The 24,352-nt window shown below is 40.7% G+C and overlaps 1 protein-coding gene across 2 annotated transcripts in view; it reads left to right on the top strand.

The window, feature by feature from the left end:
* Positions 1–24,352, top strand: part of PXDN (peroxidasin) — a 113,818-nt gene that overhangs the window by 51,434 nt on the left and 38,032 nt on the right. The window contains exons 4-10 of one of the 2 annotated variants that reach the window (XM_054978201.1): positions 2,228–2,299; positions 12,167–12,238; positions 12,913–12,984; positions 18,054–18,223; positions 19,689–19,806; positions 21,767–21,936; positions 23,555–23,827. In XM_054978201.1, the coding sequence (XP_054834176.1) occupies positions 2,228–2,299; positions 12,167–12,238; positions 12,913–12,984; positions 18,054–18,223; positions 19,689–19,806; positions 21,767–21,936; positions 23,555–23,827 (947 nt within the window). The remainder of the gene's footprint in view (positions 1–2,227; positions 2,300–12,166; positions 12,239–12,912; positions 12,985–18,053; positions 18,224–19,688; positions 19,807–21,766; positions 21,937–23,554; positions 23,828–24,352) is intronic. The other variant, XM_054978209.1, reaches the window with a different exon arrangement.

Genomic DNA, 24,352 nt, shown 5'->3' on the forward strand with positions numbered 1-24,352 from the left:
CAGACCCTAGAATGCCATGAACCAAAGCGTAAATTTCTCTGCCCAACCTTCTAGAAACATTTTGACAGATAAAAGGGGGAACCATTGGAGCACAGCACTTGCTACTCCTGCCCCTAGGGGACAGGAGGAGAAAGGGGTGAAAATAATGACTTGTGGTGAGGGGAATAAATTAAATAAGTTAATTTGAGGCCAGTATTTCCAGATTGAGAACAAGAACAGTCCAGAGGATTAAGGACTAATATTTTAAACCAAAAGATTCAGGGGTACTATAACTTTGAATGTACTGGCTGAGTGATAGCAATTTGCCCATCTGTAAAGCTGAAATAATAGTATACATCCATAGAATTGTTATGATAGTGGTGTCTAACAACTATGAAAACACTTGCTATTTTGGAGTGTTACAAAAGATAGATTGTAAGTAACAAATATTTGTACATAGGATTCAGTTTCCTGTTCATAAACACATATCTGAGACAAAAAGTTTAAAACTGTTTACTGACCCCAGCCTAAAAAAACTCAGGCCAACAAATTTCTCTATTTAGGAAAATTGTGTTTAACTCAAATCCCAGTGTTTTAAGAGAGATTTCTGCAATATTTTTTGGCTTCTAAGAAGTAAAAGGACAAGTCATTTCAGGACTTCATAATTCAGCCTTCCAGACAAAACAGTTGCTTAACTTCAATGTGTGAATCTCTGTAAGGAACATTTTAATAAACTACAAATGTATTTGCAGTACAAGAGAGAGAGAGAGATCTGTGCAGCAAAACAAGCTGTGAATTCCATTTATTTTTAAAAAATCCAAACAGCAAAACAAGGAAAAACAAAAAACTTAATTGACTGGAGATGTATTTAATGTTCCGGAATAATTCTATGCAATTCTAACATACTGTTGCACATTCTCTGTCTCTCATTTATTGAGCAATAAATTAAGTTAGCCAGTAAAGGAAAAGTTTTTGTGGTTTCTGCCATGTTGTCTTTTATGCATTTGGCTAGGACTTTCTGCCTCTCCGTTTTTATTCGTAAGCATTTCCTTCATGCTTGGTGATTTGCAAATATCTTTGTGTTGAGGATTTTGTCTGTTAGTAAAATGAAACTGAAGTTTGTTGGTGAGCTTGGTAAATTTTCCCCAGTAACACTTTCTATTTGGCTGCTTCTTAAATGTTTAGTCTCTAAAGTTACTTCATCTTAGGAAATCTTTTATATATTTGCGCAGGGGTCATTTCATAGAAAAAGAGCTGGAGGAACTCATTAGCATAACTCATTAGCTAACTCAGCATATGCCACACTCCTTGCCATCGCCGGAAGTGTGTCATTCACATAACTGATTTGCATATGCCACACACCCTGACATCACCTATCCTGGCTGTTTTGGACCCAATCCTGGCCATTCAGGGCCGAAATTGGGCCCAAAATGGCAAAAAGGTGTTGAAAATGGCTGAAAAGGCCTAAAATGGTCAGGATCGGGCTGCTGCTGAGTGGGAGAGTGATCCACCACCTGTCAGAGGCCCGATCTGGGCCCTTTCGGCTCCAATCCAGGCTGAAATGGGCCCCAAATGGCCGAGAGTCAGGTGGGCGGGGCCACCTGATATGTGACCTCTTTGGGGAACTGCCGGAACTGTGTTCCTGTGTGTTCCCCCTCAAAATGAGCCCTGCATTTGAGTGGTCTTTTTGATGGGTCTAAAATTTTGATCCACCAGTGCATTGGGGAGAAAAGAGTAATAATTGCTTTGGATGAGGTGAAATATTTTCTAAGTACTGAATAGCAGCAAAAACTTTGCTGAAATGGGTCATAATAAACTGTCTCAAATTTAGCAGTACTGTTCTGATAAATCCATGTTCACTGTAATGACTACCACAGTCATATGGGGTCTTCCTGTACCTCTGGCCGGGGAGGACAACTGTTGTAAGGTGTTCCACAATTCTGCTAATGAAGTCTGTTTTTGAAATACATGTCCAAAAAGGGCAAACAGAACTTAAAGTCATTTGATGGGTAATTTGAAATCCTGAAGGATTTCCAGTTTTAATTTTTATCCCAAAGGGTAGGATTGACAGATTTTCAAAAAATAAAAAGGGTGTTTTTTTTAGTGTGTATGTATACATGTCTTGTTCTGTTGCCTTTTAATGTGTATTTGGATAACTGTCTCCATCAATGTGTCACCTTAATTCCTTCCCACATTAATGTAGGTCTTGTTTGTGTATACTAATATTACTGATTGTTTCTTGTTTCAGCTATTTGTACAAGAATGAAATCCAGTCAATTGACAGGCAAGCATTTAAAGGACTTGCCTCTCTAGAACAACTGTAAGTGCCTTTTCTCTTCTGTGCTGTCATCTGCTTGGTTGCCTCAGAGGAAAAGTGCACGTTTTGGTCAACATTTCTTGCTTGCATGCCTTGCATGTCTGCACGGAATGGGGTTCTAGTCCAATGTGGTTGCACTCATTGACACGTAGAAAACATGTATGTCGATTTCTTTCTTTCTGTGTTCATACTGTATTTGTGGTTTACATTTCAAGAGTTTCATCTTACATAATAATGATTTTGAAGAGCAAGCATGATTATACACACATTGATGTGTGTGTATTAGGCTCCAGTTCTGCTTTTTTCTGTTTGTTTTTTAAAAAAGTTTTACAGTTTTGGTGTTAATGGAATTACTTTTAATCTCAACAAGGTAACCAAGGAGCATCAGAGCTGTGCACTTGATTTCTATACTTTGAAAGATTCCATGTTTTTACTGATTGTACATAGCCTGCTTATAGTCTCAGGGCTATTTTAAAGCTACCATTGTAAGCTGTTTAATCATGTTCTTTTTGCCTCTTATGGATTCTTGGTTTTGTTTTGGCTTGTTTTAATATTGATAATTTTAATATTTTATTATGTTATTGTTGTATTTCTTTCCTTTGTTGGTCTGCCCTAAGAGGCTCTTTTCTGAGAGGCAGCATATATATTTTCTGAATAAATAAATTGCAGGTAGAAGACTATTCCTGTGAAGTGCCTGCATAAAATGAAATTTGGCTGGGGGGACTCTCTCAAATGAGGGAAAACCCATGTGCTTTCTAATATGACAGTCCCATGAGGGAAAGCGTTCAGTTGGCTTTTACTGAAAATCAAACCCGTAGCAGTTTAAACATTAGTTGTCCTATAAGAGGGCCTTCGTTTATTGAAAGATTTCATCAAATGCGACTGAGTTTGTACAGAAGGGCTCATTTTAATGTATTTTATGTGTATTCATTTGTATCCATGCCTTATATTTGCTCATCATCTGTTAAAATATGTCAAAATGTATACAGAGAATGCAAATGCATTTTAAAGCGTATTGGATAGGCTGTGAGGAAATTACCTCACTTGATAAACCATTGTCTGTTTTATACTGATTTCTTCTTCAGGTCACTTCTTTAGATAATAAAAAAAAAGATAGCTTATATTTATGCACTGTAAGATTACTTTGCTGGATCAGACTCTTGGATCCCAGTTATGGGCAGCAGCCCCTCCCCCTGGTGAATTCTGTATAAGGAGGATATAATGAACATAACCGCTGTCAGGATGCTCGATCATCCAGTAATCGCAGAGTCTACTGCATGTGTTTAGGGAGATTTATATTTTAGATATCTTAGTAATAGGGCCAAAGTACTAATTTTTCTGTTTTTAAAAAATTTACAAATTTTCTTATGAATCATGTTCCATTTGTACTGCAGCTGCATCAGTTTTTTGTAGCTACTTCAGAGATCGTATTGTTATGACTATATGTTCAAATTCTGTGTAATAGTAAATTGGCAGACTGTTCCTTTGGCCCTGAGTCTGTTAGTCAAGTATATGTTATACCAATTGATATTCATTTAAAGAAGGCCTTGAGACCATACCCCCCCCCAGTTTCTTAAGTTCTTTGATGGGATCATAAACACTTTGTGCATATAGATGCCTACCTGTAATTGGCCCTTTTCGCACTTACGGTTTAAACCGCCATTTATGAGCATTCACCCCAATCGCAGTGGCTTTGGCATTGCACCTGTTCATTTCACACTGTCCACTGCAATTTCGATTTGGTGTCTGTGCTTCATTTCAAAACCTCGGTGCAATTTTGGGCTTTCGGGGCCTTGCAATTCATGTCACATTTTTAAAAAATTGAGCATGCGTAGTAACGTTGCAGTGTTGGAACCCTTCCCCCCTTTTTGCTGATTGGGTTGTCCCCTGCCCACTGGAGAGGCAATTGGTGGCAGAGTTCTGGGGGAAAACATGTACCACTCTCATTTTTTTAAATCAAGCCAGGGAAGGGTTAAAATGCTGCCGATTCATCTCCTCCCAGGAAGCAGAGGCTTGTTTCCAAAGGGCTGTGCAAAATGCTTGGGTTTTTTCCCCCTCTTTGGCAAAGTCTGAAACATGCCTGGGAGGGAGGGAAAAGCAGCCATTTAATCCTTTCCTGGCTTTTAAAGCCAGGAAGAAAGTGCAGTAACATTACAACATTGCAACCCATTCTTGTCTTTAAAAAAAAAGAATGTGTGTGCATACCCTAAGGGAGGAAGGAGAACACAGCTATTTAACACTTTCCTTGCTTTTAAAGCTAGCAGGGAATTAGCAGCAAGCTTAGGAATCATTCCTGGCTTTTGAAAAAAAAATAAAAGAGCATGCATACCGGGAGGAAGGAAACCAACGAAAAAGCAGCCTTATGACCCTCACCTCGCTTTACTAAAAAAAATGGTGGACAAGGAGTTCAGAGAGCTGAGGAGAGGGTGGGAGTGGTTAATTCTGCACAAACCAATCAGCTCCCAGGGAAAAGGAGAGGGGGGGAGAGAAGCAAAAAGGGGGCAAAAGTGTTCACATTAGCAAAATGTGGGCCAGCTGCCAGTCAGCAGCGAACTTAAAAAAACATCGGGGTATGTCCACAGGGGGAAAAATCAGGGATACAGCGGACAAAAAGCGGGACTGCATCCCATGACTGCTTTTTAGTGTGAAAACCTTGCAAACATGGGATGTGGAACAGGTACAAACGCGCTCTAAAAACCGAGTGCGAAAAGTACCAATGAAGAACTCTGAGTAACATTCGGATGCACTTGTTGTCCAAAGCAGAGCCATTCACTTATTCTTTTGAACTTTTTCTTGGGTTGTTGGGAGAACTCTGTCTTTTTACAGTTTGCATGATGGTGCTTTCCAATTGCATGTGTAGAATTTAAAAGTAGTAAAAGAAGTTTTGCTTCTATATTTCAGGCAGCAATACAATTAAATGGAGGTTGCACAGCAAACATTTTCAGTAAATTCTCCTTTTAGTTCCACGTTTGCAGGATGCTTCTTCACTGTACAAAGAATGATATAACTTTCATTGTTCTCCATTACTAGCAAAGTTATTACCTGTGTAAATTGAGTATGGCATATAGATCTCAAAGTAACTGAGGTTAATATGGAATGACTCTGTCTAGGTTAATGGGAAAGGCACAGGGATTAAATTGTTTGTAGGGTTTGTTTGCAGCATAGCTCAGTAGGAAGACTGTTTAATTGGCATGCAGTGTTATTGCTCATTGTGATTCCTCCTCCCTCCTCTCTTTCTGCAGCCAAAAAAGTCAGGGAGGAAGAAGGAAAATTCTGTACAACTTATATTAACATATAATGTGCCTCTCTGGCCTGCTCCCCATTCTCCATTCTCTTTTTTGTTTCTTTTTGTTTCAGTATTGTTGTCCTTGTTGAGTTTGTCCTGCTTGCTTTAGTTACTGTTCTTGGTGATCTGTGTATTTCTGTTACACTTTTTAACATATTTTTATATACGTAAAATAAATACGTTATAAAACGTAAAATACTCTCTATTATCACATGCGCGCATGCAAAGTGCGCACATGCTCCCGGAAATGTGTGATGACATCACTTCTTGAAGTGACATCACTCCCAGAAGTGACGCCGCTTCCCGGAAGTGACGCCACTTCTTGGAACCCACACAATGAATTACGATGAGATAAATGTTAGTAAGCTTGGAAAATTACACTATTATGAGAAAGGGTTTTTTTTCTTTTCTGTATCCTCTACAAAAAGTGAAATCTTCCATTCCCTTTCCAAACATTGCATTTCTTTGGAATCATATTTTAAAATATGTAAGAAGGAGGGAGCTTCGAATAATCCAAACCCCATCTCACAAATCTAAATTCTAACTGATTCCCTCTGCCAGCGTAGAAAAAAAAATCCAAAATTCTTTCTCCAAATTCCAGAGTCTGAAATTCCTAATCTAATGAATATTGAATTTTCAGATTTTCAGAGAGGGTTTTGCTTTACTGGTGCAATTCAAAATTAGATACTCAACTTTAGCTGCATTAGATTTATACTTAGTTTAAAATGGCTTTTTTTGTTACCTGTTGCCTGCCAACTCTACCTTACCAATGGCTAAGCTGTTGTGACATTGTGAAATGCTCATATATTCTAATGTCCCAGACAAACAATATTCATAAAAAACTTCCTTAACACCCATATGTCCACTGCAATTTCAGTGATGTTAATCACCTGAGGATGGGGATAACCATTTGAGTTACAGCTATTAAGACATAAGAACACCTATATGCTGATGAATATATTGATGAAAGCCTTCTGTGACCTGGACACAACTATCCATTCCTAGCATAAAACTGGAATAACCATAACTGACATTGTAACTAATACAAATAACCATAACTGATATATTTAACCAACACAGAACCAATCTTCATTCAAAAGCAGTGGGAACCATAACAATGTCAACTTTAGTCAACAAAAGAATGAAAGCAATACACACATACACATATATACACAGCCCCACCCACCCCCATGAAAAGAAAGCAGAATGAATGCAAAGCAGCACACATGCACACACAGCCCCACCCGCCCACTCCCCCAATGAAAATAAAGCAGAATGAACTCAAAGCAGCTTAGCCTCCTCTGGGGAGCCGGCCCCAGCAGCTCTGCTCTCTCTCTCTCTCTCTCTCTCTCTCTCTCTCTCTCTCTCTCTCTCTCTCTCTCTCTCTCTCACACACACACACACACACACACACACACACACACAAAAACACACACACACACAGAGAAATGAAAAAAAGAATGAACTCAAAGCCGCTTAGCCTCCTCTGCATAGCCCGCGCTGGACCCCAGCTCTCTCTCTCTCACTCATAGGGAATGAAAAGAAAGCAGAATGAACTCAAAGCTGCTTAGCCTCCTCTGCAGACCTCTCGCCAGGCCCGAGCTCTCTCTCTCTCTCTCTCTCTCTCTCTCTCTCTCTCTCTCTCTCTCTCTCTCTCTCTCTCTCATTCACTCAAGAAAGCAGAATGAACTCAAAGCAGTTTAGCCTCTTCCGTAGAGCCCGCAGGGCCGAAGGAGGAAGGAATCACATGGGCAGATTCTAGAGCTGCAGGAACACCGTTCCGGAGCATTCCCCCTCAAAAAAGCCCGTTGTGTGTGTGTGTGTACGCACACACACACATACACACACACACACGTATATATACATATATGTGTGTGTGTGTGTGTGTGTATGAAGAGCCCTGTGGCGATATATATGCAATTTATACAGTATACCTCATATATACATATACACACACAAACATAATACTGATTTATTGATTTGCAAATAGTTTTGGAAAATGCATGCATTTTACTGGAATAAATCAGAACAAGGAAACCAGAAAAGGTGCAAAAAGAATGATGAGATCAGTTCGTACAAAGGAGAAGAAAAATTGAAATGGAGATATTCAGCTTGAACCAGCAAACTTGTAAACTTCGATAGTATCCCTGATTGTAAAAAGGATTCAGTATAGAGTTGCCAGGGCCACAGGGGCCAAAACAGGGGGCCTCAGGAATGGGTGGCAATGGGGTACTTAACCCCCTGTGCACACCCATGTTTCCCCATTGCTTTGAAAATGTCATTTTCTGGTGCAAGTGTGGAACTGTGGGCTGTGCCGAGCCAGATTTGAACATACAGCTTCCTGTGCCTTTCTCCTCCACTGACCAGGTGAGCGGGTGCGGATGGCAGTAGGTGGGCTGACCAGGTGAGGGGGGGATGGCAAGCCTTGTTCAGTAGGATATTTTGTTTCTAAAAGACTTTACCATATAAGAAAGATAACATATTTTTGATCATGCATTATGACATAGTTTATAATTGTAGGGCTGATTTAATTATAAACCCCTGTCTTTCTATTTCTTCTATATGTAGGGAAAAACTCTAGGGCATAGTCCCAGCATTGGTTTACTATTTCATCTGTGGTAAACTTAGATCTGTCTAAAATATAGGAAATGAAGACTGAGATGACTGTTTTACAGAGCAGGAAGGTCCCCTATGGAAAAACAGAAAACTAGCAAGTTGGTTAGGCTAGCTGATAACACTTTTCCCCCAGATACCTTATTTTCTGTGTGCTGGTGATATATTGGTATACCGAAGAATCTGATGTATGAGACTCCATAGCAGTCTGAAGCATCTGAGGTGGTATTCTCCAAACACAGAATTACCACACAATTCTTACTGAGAACTAGGCCAAGATGTTAGATGGGAAACCTGATATTTTAAACTTTGTGTAAGGTACCCCTGTTTCCTGCTGCTACTCAGTAGGCCTACGGAGGGAAAGAGATGACTTGTAGTTGTTGGTATTTTGTAATTTTGGATTTATCACGGCAATGTAATGTTGTCACTTCTGTTTTTTGCCAGAAGTGACATTGCACCAATGCCAGCACCCCTAGAATCTCCAGCAGTTTGCCAACTGCAGTTGGCAACTCTAATGTTAGGAGAGCACTTGCATGAGAAAATAAAAGGATAGGTGTGCAGCCCTTCTCCCATCCACAACTTCTCTCCTATATGTGCTCCTCCCCCCAGCTACTTTTAAACTGCCATTAAAACCAGCTCAAGGGGGCATTACTTGAGGAGGACACATTTGCATGACAGAATTGGTGAGCATGAGAAAGATTCAGCACTCCCTATCTGTTTTTCCTCCACATGCTGGTTACCTCAGCACGTGCGGGTTTGAGAACATGAATTTGCAATGATGAATGCTCTTATTTTTTAAAACTTCTTCCTTCCTTCCTTCCTTCCTTCCTTCCTTCCTTCCTTCCTTCCTTCCTTCCTTCCTTCCTTCCTTCCTTCCTTCCTTCCTCTCTATTTTCAAAACTGGAATGTCTCTGCTTTCCTTTTAACACTTTTAAGAACAGTGTTTTTACTTCAGTTATGGAACCCTGGACCTTATAAAATGTAACCTCTACTACTGAGGTATGAACAAAAAAGATTATTAGTGTGTGACGTGGAACTGAACTGAAATTTGTCGTTCATCTTGGGCATAATGTATGCCTGTTGAATATTAATGTAGTATATGGTCATCGGTTGTACTACAGATGTGCATATTGGTGGTACTACAGATGTGCACTAGAGTTTTCTATTTATAAATCTGAGCGGACAGTTTTGAGCACAATGAAAAATTGTATTTTCACTAGGTTGTGAACAAGAATGTCTTGGTTAAGAATTACTGCAGGAAAATTTATTTGCACATTGCTGCTGCTATAGATAATCGTACTGGGGGCACACTAAATTGGCTGGAAAGGCAGCTTAAAATGTTTTTAATCAATAAATATTGAATAACCATGTAGTCATTAATCATAAAACAGCAAACCATAATTTTTGATTTGGTGTCATGGAAGTAAACAGGAACCATTTTGTTCTTGTTCATTGGGTGCTCCTCCAGAAACACTATGATGTTGCAAGGAGCCCAGGTGAATGCAGAGCAACACTCACTCTTCACCCCTCTCCCCTTTTCATTTTTATTAGGCCTTGGTGCAAGGGTCTGTGGGCCCAAGGAGCCACGGATTTTGGCTTAAGAGTACCTTCCTGTGGTGCTGGCCTCTACACACAATTACACACACAGATATACCTTCAGAATAGGGATCCTAAGTCCCTGGTGGGAGTGGGGGGATCCCTCGCTCCCACCAACCCCTGCCACCACTCACCTGGCCAGCAAGGGGGATTAGACTGGGAAAGAGGCCTCCGGGGCACACTCCCGGGGCAGCATGATGACATCACTCCCAAGAGTGACATCGTCGCACCTCCCTGGGAGCGCTCCTGCACTTTGCAGTGGGCTGATTTGGGCCCTGAATGGAATGAATAGGGCCCATTTGCGGGGGGGGGGCATTGCAAAGCATGCATGCTTTCCCAAGGAGTAAAGAAAAGTGGAGTGCCGGATCACCCGTCTCCTGCCAGGAAGGTAAGGGAACTTGGCAACCCTACTCCAGAATACGAAAGCTTCAAATGGCCAGCTTATCACATGATAATTGTAATAACTGAAGGCATAGATTGATTATCCTAAATCTCCAAGGAGGAAGTTTCATAACAGATTACAAAACAGAATCGGTGGTATGGAACCATATATAATCCAACTACTTGTTGGTCCAAAGAGAAGTTTAGAATCTAGAGAAGTTGAAAATTAAGAACCTATATAGGCAATGTTTTTCAAATCTGCTGCTGTATTGCTTTGTTGTGCGTTTTTAAATATTTAAGAAGTTTTATTGGTTTTTAAAGGTACATGTATTTTATATTATTGTACAAATTGTAGTCCGCCCTGAGCCTGCTGATGCGGGGGGGGGGGGAGTAATATAAATTGAATAAAATAAAATAAATAGAGTACTGTACTGCATTCTATATAGGTCTCCCCTCAAAGTAAACTCCGAGTCTCCAGTTGGTGCAGAATGCTGCAGCTCACTCGTTAACAGGAGCCTGGCAAAGCATGGATATTACTCCTATTCTTCGGTCACTTCACTGGCTGTCCATCAGTTACTATGTTCAGTTCAAGTCATTGGCTATCACAAGGCACTAACTATTAGCTATGAGGGCCTTGGTCCTTCATATCTGCAAGGTTGGGTTCCTAGTCCTCTGGTGGTAGTGGGGGATCCCCTGCTCCCAGTCTCTGCCCTCTCTCTACCACCACTCACTTGGCCAGCAGGAAAGGAGTGCAGGAAATGGGCCAGGAACTCCAGGGCACGCTTCCATGTGCTCTGGAGCACTTCTTTGCTCCGGAAGTGAAGCCCCCACCACATGGGATGAAGTTTTCCCCCACAACTCCTCCATCCCCCAGTTTGGGGCCTGCGAACCCTATTGCAAGGCCACCTCTCCCTGTTTGATCTGCAACAACAACTTTGCTCATCTGAGCAGGGCCTTCTACAGGTACCTGCAAATGGGCAAAATCAACAACTGCCTAAACATGTATATTCTCTGTTGTGACCCCCACCCTGTGGAATGGCCTGTCTGATGAGGTCAGGATGGCTCTCACTTACCTGGCTTTATTCAGGAGGGTTTTTAACAGAGGCAGTAGGGCTGTGGACTGTACTGTTGTGCGCAATACATACTGGCTGTTGCTGTAAGTATGATCCTACTATGTAGTTTCTGCTTTATTTAACATGTCATGCTAATGCCTGTGCTTTGGTTTAGCTCTGTTTCAAATTTTTCCTTGGTTTCAGATTTCTGCAATCCGAATGTTATTGCATTTTTTATTTGATCTCCCAATTACACTGTGTAATCCGCCAAAAGTCTCTGTGAGAAAAGTGGATTATGAAGAATATAATTTTTTAAAATGCTTAAAAATATATATATATACCAGTTTTATTTTCTAACTAATTATTCACATACAGTAAAGAAATCCTGTGCATGTTTACTTAGGAATAAATATCACTGTGTTCAGTGAATGTGGATAGTATCGTGTGACATGTCATTAGTAAATCAAGATAAAATCTGGTGAATTTATAAGGATGATCAAAGTAAGAAAAACTCTTCTATGAAAAAGGTTACATACTGTCTAATAAGACACATTTTACTGAATCTGACCGGATTACTTTAAATGTTGCAGTGAAAGGTAGTATTTAATGTTTAATAATTAAAAATAAAGTGATTTATTTAAATACTTACCTTAAATCAATATTTTGCTTTAAATAAATTAAATAAATAATTGTAGACTTTTCATTAAATTTCTTGTATTCCCTAGAGGTCATAGCTGAGAATTTATGCTAGCATGTATAAATCCTATCTAATGTGGGAGTTCCAGTATTCTACATTATTTTTGAGCCCTGGCTGTTGCTTTCCATTTAGAGGTTGGAAAAGTGGATTTGAAGTGATTTTTGTATATTTAAAAGAAGTTTTGAGAGTCACACTTCATTAAATGTGTTCTTTCTGTGTTATATATTTTTCTAACACATTTACAGGTATCTGCACTTTAATCAGATCGAAACCTTGGAACCAGAATCATTTGCCCATCTTCCCAAACTTGAAAGATTGTAAGTTATTTTTATTTAAACCCTTTTAAATCACTTTCAGGTGGCAGGTTTTGGGGTGCAAGGCAAATTTATTCCTATAAGGTCCATAAGAAGCTATGACAGTCCCCAAGGTGATAACTTTCAAGTCCAAATGGCAAGCTAAGAATCAGTGTAAGTGACAGAATTCAAAATAGTGGCTGTGGAACAATTTACAATGCTGTTTGGTGCTTCTTTTTTGTGGTAAACCAGTCCACTGGTAATCTCCTATCTGGACAAGCCTTTAGTAGGCTTGGCGGAGTGTAGAAATTGTTACAAGGCAGCAAATTATATGCAGTCCTACTTGGAGAAAGCTGCAGGTAAACATTCGTAGGACTGAGCTTTATATCTTAGCTGGTTATATATTTACAGTGTCATCCTAAGCAGAGTTACATCCTTCAAAGTCAACTGAAGTCAGTGGGCTTAGAAAGGTGTGACTGCTTAGGATTGCTCTGTTAGCCAGTTACTTGCAGTCTGCTTGATGTATTTTGTGCCTGCTAGCAGGGATTTAAGTCCCTGTCTATATGGATACGGTTTGTATATAGCATGAATTATAGTCTGTTTTTAAAAGTAGTAAAGAGAAAGTATTCAGGATTATGTGTGGGGAGGGAAGCCTTTGCAAAGAGAAATCTTCATTCATAAATTCAATATTTCTACAGATTTTTACATAACAACAGAATATCCCATTTAACTCCTGGAACATTTAGTCATTTGGAATCTATGAAAAGACTGTAAGTAAGATCCCTGCCCCTTAAAACGTGCACTTCAGTTGTTACCTCACTTTGTTTTGCAGTATTTTATGCTATTACATTTCCCCTCCCCACTATTTCCTCTTTTCCTTCCTTGTCATTCCCCATAGCCTCTCACTTTTTCCTGCTTCCTTCTCTCCTTCCCATCCATCAGCCAGCTTACCGTTATGTGCCCCGCCCCTTCAGCTTTCCCTCCTTCCCTCCCTCTTGCAGCCTCTTCCCAAGAAAACTCTGGCTCAGTTGCATGGGGTTGGCTGAACCAGATCCAGTTGCATGGTGCGAAGCCCACAAGTACTTGTGGGGGTGGGGGAGACTATCTCACTTTCACGTGTATTCCCCTCTCCCCTTTCCCTCCTCCTGGCTAGACATGGGCACGAATTGAAATATGAATCAAATTTTGTGATGAATTGGACCAATTCGTGTTATCACGAAAACACGTTTCGTGGGGCCGCATTTTTCATGAAATCCACGACTTTTGGGGCCGATTTGTTCGATTCGTGAATGCTTTGTGATGCTAGACAGGCTTGCGCCGATCCATCGATTCCCTAGGTAATATAGGTCCAGAATATCTGCAGACCTTTTGTTGCCATGGAAACCCCAATCTTAGCCCACATAACCTTGATAAGCAGTGCTCCCTGCCAACCTGAGAGCTGAGCAATGCGGGTCTGTGCAAGTTTTCCTGGGAACTGTAGTCAGAGACTCCTTCCCCTCTGTGTTTCCCTTATCCGTTTTTAAGAATGGGATGGTGGAGTAGCAGCGTCGGCAGCCTCAGCAGCTCCTTCTGCTGCTGCTTGCTGCTTGCCAGCTTCAGGAACCCTTCCCTGACTCTCTACCTTCCGTCCTCCTGCTGCTCTGACATGCCTTCCCACTTTCTCCCTGCCCCCAAGCTCCCCAGAGCGGATCCTGAGCGGATCTCCACTGCTTGGCTTTTCCTTCAAGAACTTGGAGGTGGGGGAGGGGGAGGGCATGTCAGAGCAGCAGGAGGATGAGAGGATGGGAAGGAAAAGTCAGCAAAGAGAACCTGAAGAGAGGAAAACCCAAGCAGATCCGCTCCACATGACATTTCTTCCAGCAGCGGCAGAAAGCAGGAGGCCAAGAGGACGGGAGGGAAATGTCAGCAAAGAGATCCTGAAGAGAGCTACTTGGAGGGTGGCTGGAGGAGAGCCTGCTGAAGTCTCCCTGCAAGGTTGGCATCTCTGGGTATGAAGGGGCCATTGTAGGGCCCCGGGATCTGACGAATCACAAACCTAACGAATCATTTCACAAAATGGGACAATTTCGTGGAAGTTGGTGTTTCGTGGAACGCGACAAACCACAAAACAAGGTTCATTTTTTCCTGTTCCATGCCCATCTCTACTCCTGGCAGCCCCCACATCCTCACCTCTTCCTACTTCCTTCTCTGCTTTCCCACCCATCAGCCAAACCTACCTTTTATTTCCGTCCTCATCTTCAGATATATATATTATTTATTTAGTTCAGTTATGCCTCGCCTTTCTCCACAGCAATGACTCAAAGTAGCGTACATCCTCCTTCTTTCCATTTTATCATCACAACAACCCTGTGAGGTGCATTAGGAGGAGTGTGTGAGACTGGCCCAAAGTCACCCAGTGAGTTTCCACAGCAGAGTGGTGATTTGAACTTGGGTCTTCTGAATCTTAGTCTGAAACTCTAACCACTATAATACACTGGCTTTTGTGGAGTGGCTGCTGTTGAACAGTAGCACGTAGCTGAGCCTGAGTGAGTCATACAAGCTTTTTGACATCAAATTGCCCAGTGGTTGCTGCCAGGCATGGCCCCAATGAGTCCTCCTTCAAAGGCTAAAACAGCCTGGGAAAGGCCTCTGCCCCCTTCCCTTCTTTTTACTGACAATAACCAAGGCTTGAAGGATGGGAATACTGTTGTAGTTGCCTAGCAATGGTTACTGAGGGCATCGGTTTCTTAAAGCTGCATGCTTTCCTTTTATCATTTTAATCATTTTTTAAAAGATTTCAGATTTTTCTGCAAACCTGGAGCTTTTCTCAAATTTGTAGAAAGATCTGTCTTTTCTGTCCATGAGCCTAACCTCCAGATTTAAGTATCTACAGCTGGGACTTCACTGAGAATTAAATATATTGATATGGTAATATAGTAGATGATAGGCAGCCTCAGTTTTGCTGCTGATGTGGCAAGATAGGTTAGTTTTGGGTCAGGTCCAGATTTTAAATATTTACACTTTCAGCAATGCAATCTTACTGTTTTCAGAAATGCAGGTAGATGAAATACAAATTTAATAAATTATGTAAAATTCTGTAAGAAGCTGCAAGTTGGTGGTGCTCAATCTGTGGCTTGCAGAGAGCCACATGCACAATGATCAGAATCTAAAAGAGTACACACAGGTACTCCTGTGTGCCCTGTCCACTACCCTACCAAACATGCGCATACAATATGATAAAACTGTTAAATATAGAACTATCGCCATGGCTCAGTCTACAGGATTTCCTGGGACCTTTATTTCAGTTCTTGGCATGGAGCCTGCAGGTCATCCATCCTCCAGTCCCTCTGACACTGGGTGTTTGAAGATGGGAACCACTTATCAGTAACAAGCTTTACCAGGCAATAGCTATGCCTGCTTTCCTGGAAAATGTTGAAGGGTGCCACGTTGGAGAATGGTGCTCAGAAGAGCCTCAGGTGTCATTTCAAAGAGCCGCATGTAGCTTCTGAGCCCCTCAGTGAATATCATTGCTATAAGTAATTCATATACCCTTTAAACTAGAAAGCATGAGTACAGCTCCGTACCTTTGTTCCCATTCCCAGTACTGTTTTCTTGCATCAGTGCATGAATCATGGTAGTCTAGGAAGAGCTGACACTGCAACTCATAGAGCCAGTAGCTGAGTAATCCCACACATCCTATGATGATTGCACTCATAAAAATTTGGAGTCTGAACTCTTCCTATCTTCAGAGAACTGCTTTATTTGTAGAAGGCGGTTTTTGATGCTATCTTGAAGATGGCAAACTTCTGGTCCACAGACTAAACAATCAGAGCTTCTTTAATCTTATTTCCTGTTGAATGCTTTGTGTACAAATTCCTTTAATCATTTTATTGTCTTTTGTGGTCTTTTTGAAAGATTGAACAGGGCATGAATACAATGAGTTGGATCCAGCCTGCTTTCTTATTCAGTCTTGCCCAATTCTGCTCTGTGCTTACAGTCCCATTACTCGTGGGTTTTGTACATGCAGATCCCATGATTTGCAGCATGGGGTTTTTTGGTGGTCAGAAGGGGATTCCACCTTCCTTTTTCACTAACAGAAAAGCTGATTATATTCAACCCAACAGTTATTTTCAGTTGGCTTTTAGGTTTCATTTCTATATTATGATATGATATGATATGATATGATATCCTTACTGATTCAGTTAAGAGCTAATGGGTTATACTGAGTCCAGTATCTCTGCTAAAGAAGCAAGTTAATCCAGCTGCAAAAAACAGCTGCATTTTGTCCAACTCAGTCTAGCCTGCAAGATGGCCCCCTACCTTGATCTGGCTGATTTGGCCACCTGGATCCATGCCACAGTATCTTAAAGACTAGACTACTGGAATACACTCTACACAGGTCTCCCCTTGTAGTCAATTCAGAGACACCAGTTGGCACGCAGTGCTGCAGCTCAGTTATTATAAGGAGCAAGATGGAGCATGCATAGGCATACTCTCATTCTGCAATCGTTACATTGGCTGCCCATTTGTTTCTGGGCTCAGTTCAAGGTATTGGCTATCATATACAAAGCCTTCCATGGCCTTTGCCCATATCTGCAGGACCACCTCTCCCGTTATGCTCCACCACAACTGCTTCAACCATCTGAGCAGGGCCTTCTGTAGGTGCCACCCTGAAAATGGGCAAAACCAACAGCTGTCTGTACACATGCATTCTCTGTTGTGGCCCTCTTATGGAATGGACAGCCTGAGGATGTTAGGTTCTCACTTTTCTGGCTTTCCACAAACTATGCAAAACTGATTTATTTAGGAAGGCTTTTTTACACAGGTAAACGTGCTGTACTTAATGAAATGGTTTGGAAAGATGCTTTGTTAAAGGAATAGGGACTGCAGACTATACTACTGTTTACTGTCAGTTGTAAGTATCCACCTATTGTGTAACTTCTGCATCATTTAATGTGCTGTATATAATGCTTATGATTTGTTTCAGGTTTGTTTTAGCTCTGTTTCAGATTTCTGCTTGTTTTCAGATTTCTGTGATCCATAACCTATTCCATTGTTTATGGGTTGTCCCATTCTGTTGATTGTATTTAACTTACTCTATGGAATCTGCCTTAAGTCTCAGTGGGAAAGGCAGACTATAAATCATCTAAATAAAATTAGTCAATAATACCCTATTTGATCTTTTGGTATGCTGCTTTTTATTAATCAAGCTTACCGAGTCATAACATTGTACCATTTTCATATTAATTTGTTGTAGAGATCATTATTGGCTAATTTTTTTCAATTTGCCATTTTATGGGAAAATTCATGTGTGCATGTATGTATGTAGATAAGATTATTTTTAAAGGCTCAAGTTCTCTTAAGTAATTGATTGCTGACTGAACTGTCAATAACCTTTGTATTCTGAACATCCCAACTAATATTTTCTGCAGATATTATTGGGATTTCCTTTTATATCCTAAATTTTGTTTATATAAATATTGCTTTATTCAGTGCTTGGGACAAACAAGTGAAGAGTCAATTAATTTTTCACTGGCACTAATGAAGTTGGTGGCACCATAGAGACCAACAAGATTTTCAGGGGATAGTCTTTGGAGAGTCAGGGCTTCTTTTTGCAGACCCTTCTTCAGAATTTAAGGTGCCACTGGAGTCAAATCCTATTGCAGGCTAACACGGCTGCCCACCTAAAACCACTGAAATTAGTATTTTCTAGATTTTAGTGTGTATGTACATTCGAATAAGGTCCAAGTATCTCATAGCATCCTGTAAGTATAAGCGGCTTGAAATTCAAATTATTCATCACGACAGTATAATATATTGTTTAATCTCATTAAGAGAAACAGTTTCATGTTTTGCACAGGCGTCTGGATTCAAATGCACTTCATTGTGACTGTGAAATACTTTGGCTGGCAGACTTGTTGAAGACGTATGCCGAGTCTGGTAATGCCCAAGCTGCAGCTACTTGTGAATATCCAAGGAGGATCCAGGGAAGATCAGTAGCCACAATAACCCCAGAGGAACTTAACTGTGGTGAGATTTTTGCTTTTTTTATTAAAGACATAAATCCACCTTCTTCTGTATTTTCATTGTAGTTCTTTATTGTATGTTTTCATGGGAAATTTAATGGAACATTCATTTCATGTTAAATTATACTTAATACTGATAAAGCATTTAATATTTTCCTTGGGATTTTTTCTCTGCTATCTTCTGTTATTTTATTTTGCAGTATGAATGCAAGGCAATAAATCCCAAAATCATGTAATATCCTTAACATCTATAGCTTTTTTGCTTTACAATTTTTTTAGATATATGTTAGTTTTTACTATATGATGATTACATCTTCATCCTGTAATACTGAAAATAATATACCAGTATGGTTGTTGTGGTTTTTCCGGGCTGTATCGCCGTGGTCTTGGCATTGTAGTTCCTGATGTTTCACCAGCAGCTGTGACGGGCATCTTCAGAGGTGTAGCACCGAAAGACAGAGATCTCTCTGTGTCAAACTGTGGAGAAGATGTGGAGACCTGTGGAGATCTTCTCCACAGTTTGACACAGAGAGATCTCTGTCTTTCGGTGCTACACCTCTGAAGATGCCCGTCACAGCTGCTGGCGAAACATCAGGAACTACAATGCCAAGACCACGGCGATACAGCCCGGAAAATCCACAGCCTTCGTTCTCCGGCTGTGAAAGCCTTCGACAAAATATACCAGTATACTGTATCTTATTTTCATGTGCTGTGAGGCAACTAGTAAATGTGCAAAATAGAGATTCTGGGCAACATGCCAAACTCTGTATGTACTGTTCTGTGAGTATGCATACGTAAAACAATGGAGCTAAAATTAAAACCATTGAGAAAAATGCAAGGTACTTTAAAGCAGTCCTGCACGACCTCTGATCTACCAAGTCAAATGTGGTTCATCAGTTATGTTTTTGGCCCAAAAGGGCTCTAGAATCCAGTTTTGTTTTGTTTTATATTTTTGAGACTACAAAAACCTGGATATTGTCAAGCCTCTAGCCTATATCATGGATTTTGTATGTTCTTCATGACTTCATAGGATAGTTTTTAATCCTCAACAGTTGTTATTAATAGTATTGGGATCCTGGATAAATAGCGCTGAAGGACTTCAGAATTCGTATGCTTTCAAACATGTGTTTCTTTACATGCATTGTTTGAGAGGAGAATCATGTTAGCAGTAGTTGCCTATTTGCATTAGCTTTAGAAAGATGTCTTAGGAAGATTATGTGTTATTTATCTTGCAGTGGTTTATGCTGTAAACTCCTTTATACAATACTGTAAACTCTTCAGGCAGGTTCCCTGGAAAGGGAGAATAAAAAAATTCTCAATAAATAAATTTGCTACTGAATTTTTAATTCCAACATATTTAGGAAATGATTTTGTGTACTTGATGAATAGACCAACTAACCACAATTTATTATAAAATCAAAATTAAGAGACTTTTTTTTTCTTTTTAATATGATTTGTTGATGTCACAGAGAGGCCAAGAATTACATCAGAGCCTCAGGATGTAGATGTTACCTCAGGGAACACCGTTTACTTCACTTGCAGAGCTGAAGGCAATCCCAAACCAGAAATTATCTGGCTTCGAAACAAGTAAGATGACTTTAGAAGACAGATTTTTCTCTCTATATATATGCTTATACTAAAAATGAGTTAAAGAAAAGTTAATTGAACTATTTAAGATTGCAAGAATGGTTTGTATGCATGCTTATTTGTACGTTCCAGATGGGTAGCTGTATTAATCTCTGGCAGGAAAGTAAAACAGGAGTCCTTAAAGAATAACAGTTTATTTCAGCATAAACTTTCATGAATGATAAACGCTTCCTTGAAAGTGGGAATGGTGCCACCAATGCTCAAGGAGGCAGTAATTAAACCTCTACTGAAAAACCCCTTCCTGAGCCCTACTTTTTGGAGAACTTCCAACCAATATCCAATCTTTCATTTTTGGGCAGGGTGCTAGAGTGGGTGTTGTTTCTCAGTGCCAGGGGCTCTTGGAAGAGACCAAGTTTCTGAACCCATTTCAATCTGACTTCAGTTTGGGATATTGAACAGGCGCTGCTTTGGTTGCGTTGCTTGATGACCTCTACAGAGGACTAGACAGGGAGAGTATGGCCCTTGGTTTTGCTAGGTTCTCAGTAGCCTTTGATACCATCAACCATGGTATCCTGCTGAGTTGCCTTTTAGCTCTGGGACTAAGAGGCACTGTGTTACAGTGGTTCAGATCTTGTCTGGGTGACAGGTCTCAGATGATGATACTGGGGGAATCCTTCTTTATCCCATGGCCTATGAAGTCCTACAGGTTTCAGTTATATCCACCATGATGTTTAATATTTATATGATGCCACTGGGAGAGTTCATCATGAGGTTTGGATGTCACCAATATGTGGATGATTACCCAGCTTTACTTTTCCATCTAATTCTGAGGATACTCTTGATGTTTTGAACCGATGCTTGAAGTCAGTAATGGGCTGGATGAGGGTGAACAAACTGAAACTTAATCCTGATAAGGCAGAGATTTTCTGGGTTAGTAGAAAGGCTGATCATTACTGTGAAATCTCTCCTGTCTTGGATGGGGTTATCTTTCCCTTGAAAAGTCAGGTTCAAAGCTTAGGAGGAATACTGTTTGACACAGCAGCCACCTTAGAAGGCCAGGTGGTAGCTCGGATGATGCAGCTGGGTGCATCATCTGCACTCATTCCTGGTTCAGTCAGATCTAGCCACAATGATCTATTCCTTAGTTTTACCTCAACTTGACTATTGTAGTGTGCTCAGTTTGGGGCTACCCTTGAAGACTGTTTGGAAGCTGCAGCTAATGCAGAATGGTGCTCATCAGGGCCAGGTATCAGGAACATGTGACCTTGATAATACCACAATTATACTGGCTACCAATGATATGCTCCCAAGGCCAGTTTAAGGCGTTTGTCCTATCCTCTAAAGCTCTACAAAGCTTGTGACCAAGATACCTGAAGGACCATTTTCTCCCATACATTCCTGCCTTGGAGTTAAGATCACAAGGAGAGGCCCTCTTGACTGCCCCATCAACCAAAGAAGTACAGTCTTGGCCCCCCTCACTCAATCTTAAGGAGACAGCTGAAGACATTTCCAAAAAAAAATTAGGATGGCTTTTGCAGCCACTTTTTAATGTATGGGTAGTTTTTAAGTGTGTTTTTAATCTATTTTGTTTCTGATTCCTATTTTAAGTCAGCTTGAACACCTGTAAGGTAGAAAAGTAGCTAATAAATGTTTGAAATAAATAAATACATACTAAATAATAATGAGTCAGAGCTCACTGCACCAGTGGATGTTCATCTATAGGCTGATACATTTATATTCACATTAGAAGGGGGCGGGGGAATGTTTAAAACAGTTTAAAACAAGATCCAGTCCAAACAGTAATTACTTAAACCGCACAGATTAACACACACATGTGTGCATTTGCACGCGCACACACACACGTTGACCAAAATTAATGTTTTCATCTTTGTTTATTTGGTATATTACTTGTGATTTAAAAGTTTTATTGCTACAGATTTCTTTTCTCTTTTTTTTTAAGTAATGAGCTTAGTATGAAAGCAGATTCCCGTTTGAATTTGCTTGATGATGGCACACTGATGATCCAGAACACGCAGGAGACAGACCAAGGCATTTACCAGTGCATGGCAAAAAATGTGGCTGGAGAAGTGAAAACTCAAGAAGTTACTTTGCGCTACTTTGGGTCACCAGGTGTGTAGATTTCTGTTAATGTCAGCATTTCCAGGAAGTACTGCTCTTTGCTAAAGTTATAAGGCAGCATTATATTTATAGTCTTTCTATTGCAAATATAGAACAAAAGTGACCATACTATTCAAAGTAGCCTGACAAAGGTCTTCATTATCAATATATCCAGAGGAGTTAGCCATGTTAGTCTGTAGTTGCAAAATAGTAAAAAGTCCAGTAGCACCTTTAAGACTAACCAACTTTATTGAGGCATAAACTTTCGTGATCCACAGCTCTCTTTTTACTATTGTCAATATACTTACAAGTAATGTGGAACCTCTGCTTTGGCCTTTTCCTATAAAGTAAGGAAGCTTTGAGAGGTTCAGAGGCTAAATGTTCATTTGAAGACCAATCTCCTTTTATTTGCATCTCATATCAATTTTTTAGTTGGAAAATAGCTATGTAGAAGTGTGGGACCTGTGAGACTTGGGGAGGGGGATCTTGCCTGCCTCCTTTCCCTGTTCTGTCTGCTTCCCAGCCTGTCCACCTGTCTCTCCACTTCTTGTCCTTCCTGCTTCTATACAGAAAATGGTGGCAGGTGGGGGTGGAGGGATGGCAGCAGCAGCTCCCGCTCCCCCCCTTCCCCGTCTCTGCCTGTCTGGATCATGTAGTGGTAGCTTCCCCGTCTCTGTCTCCCTCACTGGGACTCCTCTTTCCTCTCTTTGGGGAGATTTTCCTGGCATGAGTTCCTTGGCAGTGAGTGTGGGGCAGCTTTTGCTCAGTCTTTTCCTCCTCTGTCTGTAGAGGAGAGGAGGCAGTGGCAGCAATGGCTCCCATTCCTCCCTGCTTCCCTGCTTGCTTATCTTCCTGTCTGCCAAGGAGAGGCAGCTGGGCTGGCTTCAGCAGTGGGTTGTCCAGCACTTCCATTCCAACTAGCTCCTTCTCCTCCTCCTCTCCCTGTGCAGTCAGTTTATGCTTCTGTTGTGTGTGTGTGTGTGTGGGGGGGGGAATTTAAACCCCTCTCAATGGGGGGGTCATCATTTTCCTGCAAACTTGGGGAGTCTTCCATGTCTACAGAAGAATATGCTCTATATTTGACATCTGAATTTAAAATAGCTTAAGATTTATTAAAAGAAAGAACAAAGCAATTGGATTTATTCTCTCCATGTGCGAATCTCCCCCTAGTAAGAAGGGTCTAGGTGAAGAATAATCAGAAAGCTGGGCTGAGAAGGACAGGGTTGCTGAATTCTTCCACAGTCACACAGACTGACTCCTCCCCATCTATTTTTCCTATTGAGCTTTTGTGAATTGAATTAGCCCTGCAGGAAGAAAAAATGGCAGAAGGGAAGTGCTTGGCGGTGGGTGTGCATCTCTCCGGCCTTTGATGTGCTTTAATTTTCTTTCATCCCATTTTTTAGGAAATCAGCAGGATCCATGCTGGGTCCTGCTCCTGCCACTGTCTTATCTAGTTAATGCTAATTGTACTATTTCCATTTCATTTGTGGCACTAAGCACACTGAACATTAATTTGACATAGTAATCATAATGCTTAACTTAGTAATAAAGGCATTTACTTCTTCCAACTTTTATGGCAAAAGTACTAATGTTACTTGAAGCTATTTTAGACTTTTCCTGTTTTTGACAGCTAGGCCAAGTTTTGTGATTCATCCACAAAATACAGAGGTACTGGTTGGAGAAAGTGTCACTTTAGAGTGTAGTGCAACTGGTCACCCCCAGCCACGTATCACATGGACAAAAGGTGACAGGACTCCTCTACCAAACAATCCCCGCATCACTATTACTCCATCAGGAGGGCTTTATATACAAAATGTGGATCAGGAAGATGGCGGCGAGTATACATGTTTTGCAACCAACAGTATAGATAACATCCATGCAACTGCATTTATAATTGTGCAAGGTATGTGGCATTCAACAAATAAAACTACACGTTTTATAACATCTTTAAGCAAATCTCTGTTGCATTCAACAGAACAAAGTTCTGTGTTTAACAAAACTTATTTGTGTTATTTATGTTATTTATTCAACCTCTATATAAAGGCTGTGATGGACAGGAGTAGTTCCAGCTCCACCTCTCTTGGAAAACAGCCAATGAGATTTGGCAGAATGCTGGGGTTTGTAACAATTGGACGATCTGTTAAGGAGGGGGGGATCTTGGGTTGCTGATGAGTATCAGCAAATAAGGGCTGGCTGTTGAGCCCTGTTAAGTTATATTATAACCATCCACTGCTACTAAGAGTGTGGAGTTATGTGTGCACCTCTTAATAATATATCTATGTGTTTTAATTAGTTCAGTACCTTAAATTGAGCCCAGTAGCTGATGGGTAGGCAATGGGGTGACTGGAGAGTGGGAGTAATATGCATGCTCTGCCTAACTCCTGATAATAATAGAGCTGCAGAGTTCTGTACCAATTGGAGTGTCTCC

This window comes from Eublepharis macularius, chromosome 1 (genome assembly GCF_028583425.1).
Source record: "Eublepharis macularius isolate TG4126 chromosome 1, MPM_Emac_v1.0, whole genome shotgun sequence".
NCBI classification, from domain to species: Eukaryota; Metazoa; Chordata; class Lepidosauria; order Squamata; family Eublepharidae; genus Eublepharis; species Eublepharis macularius.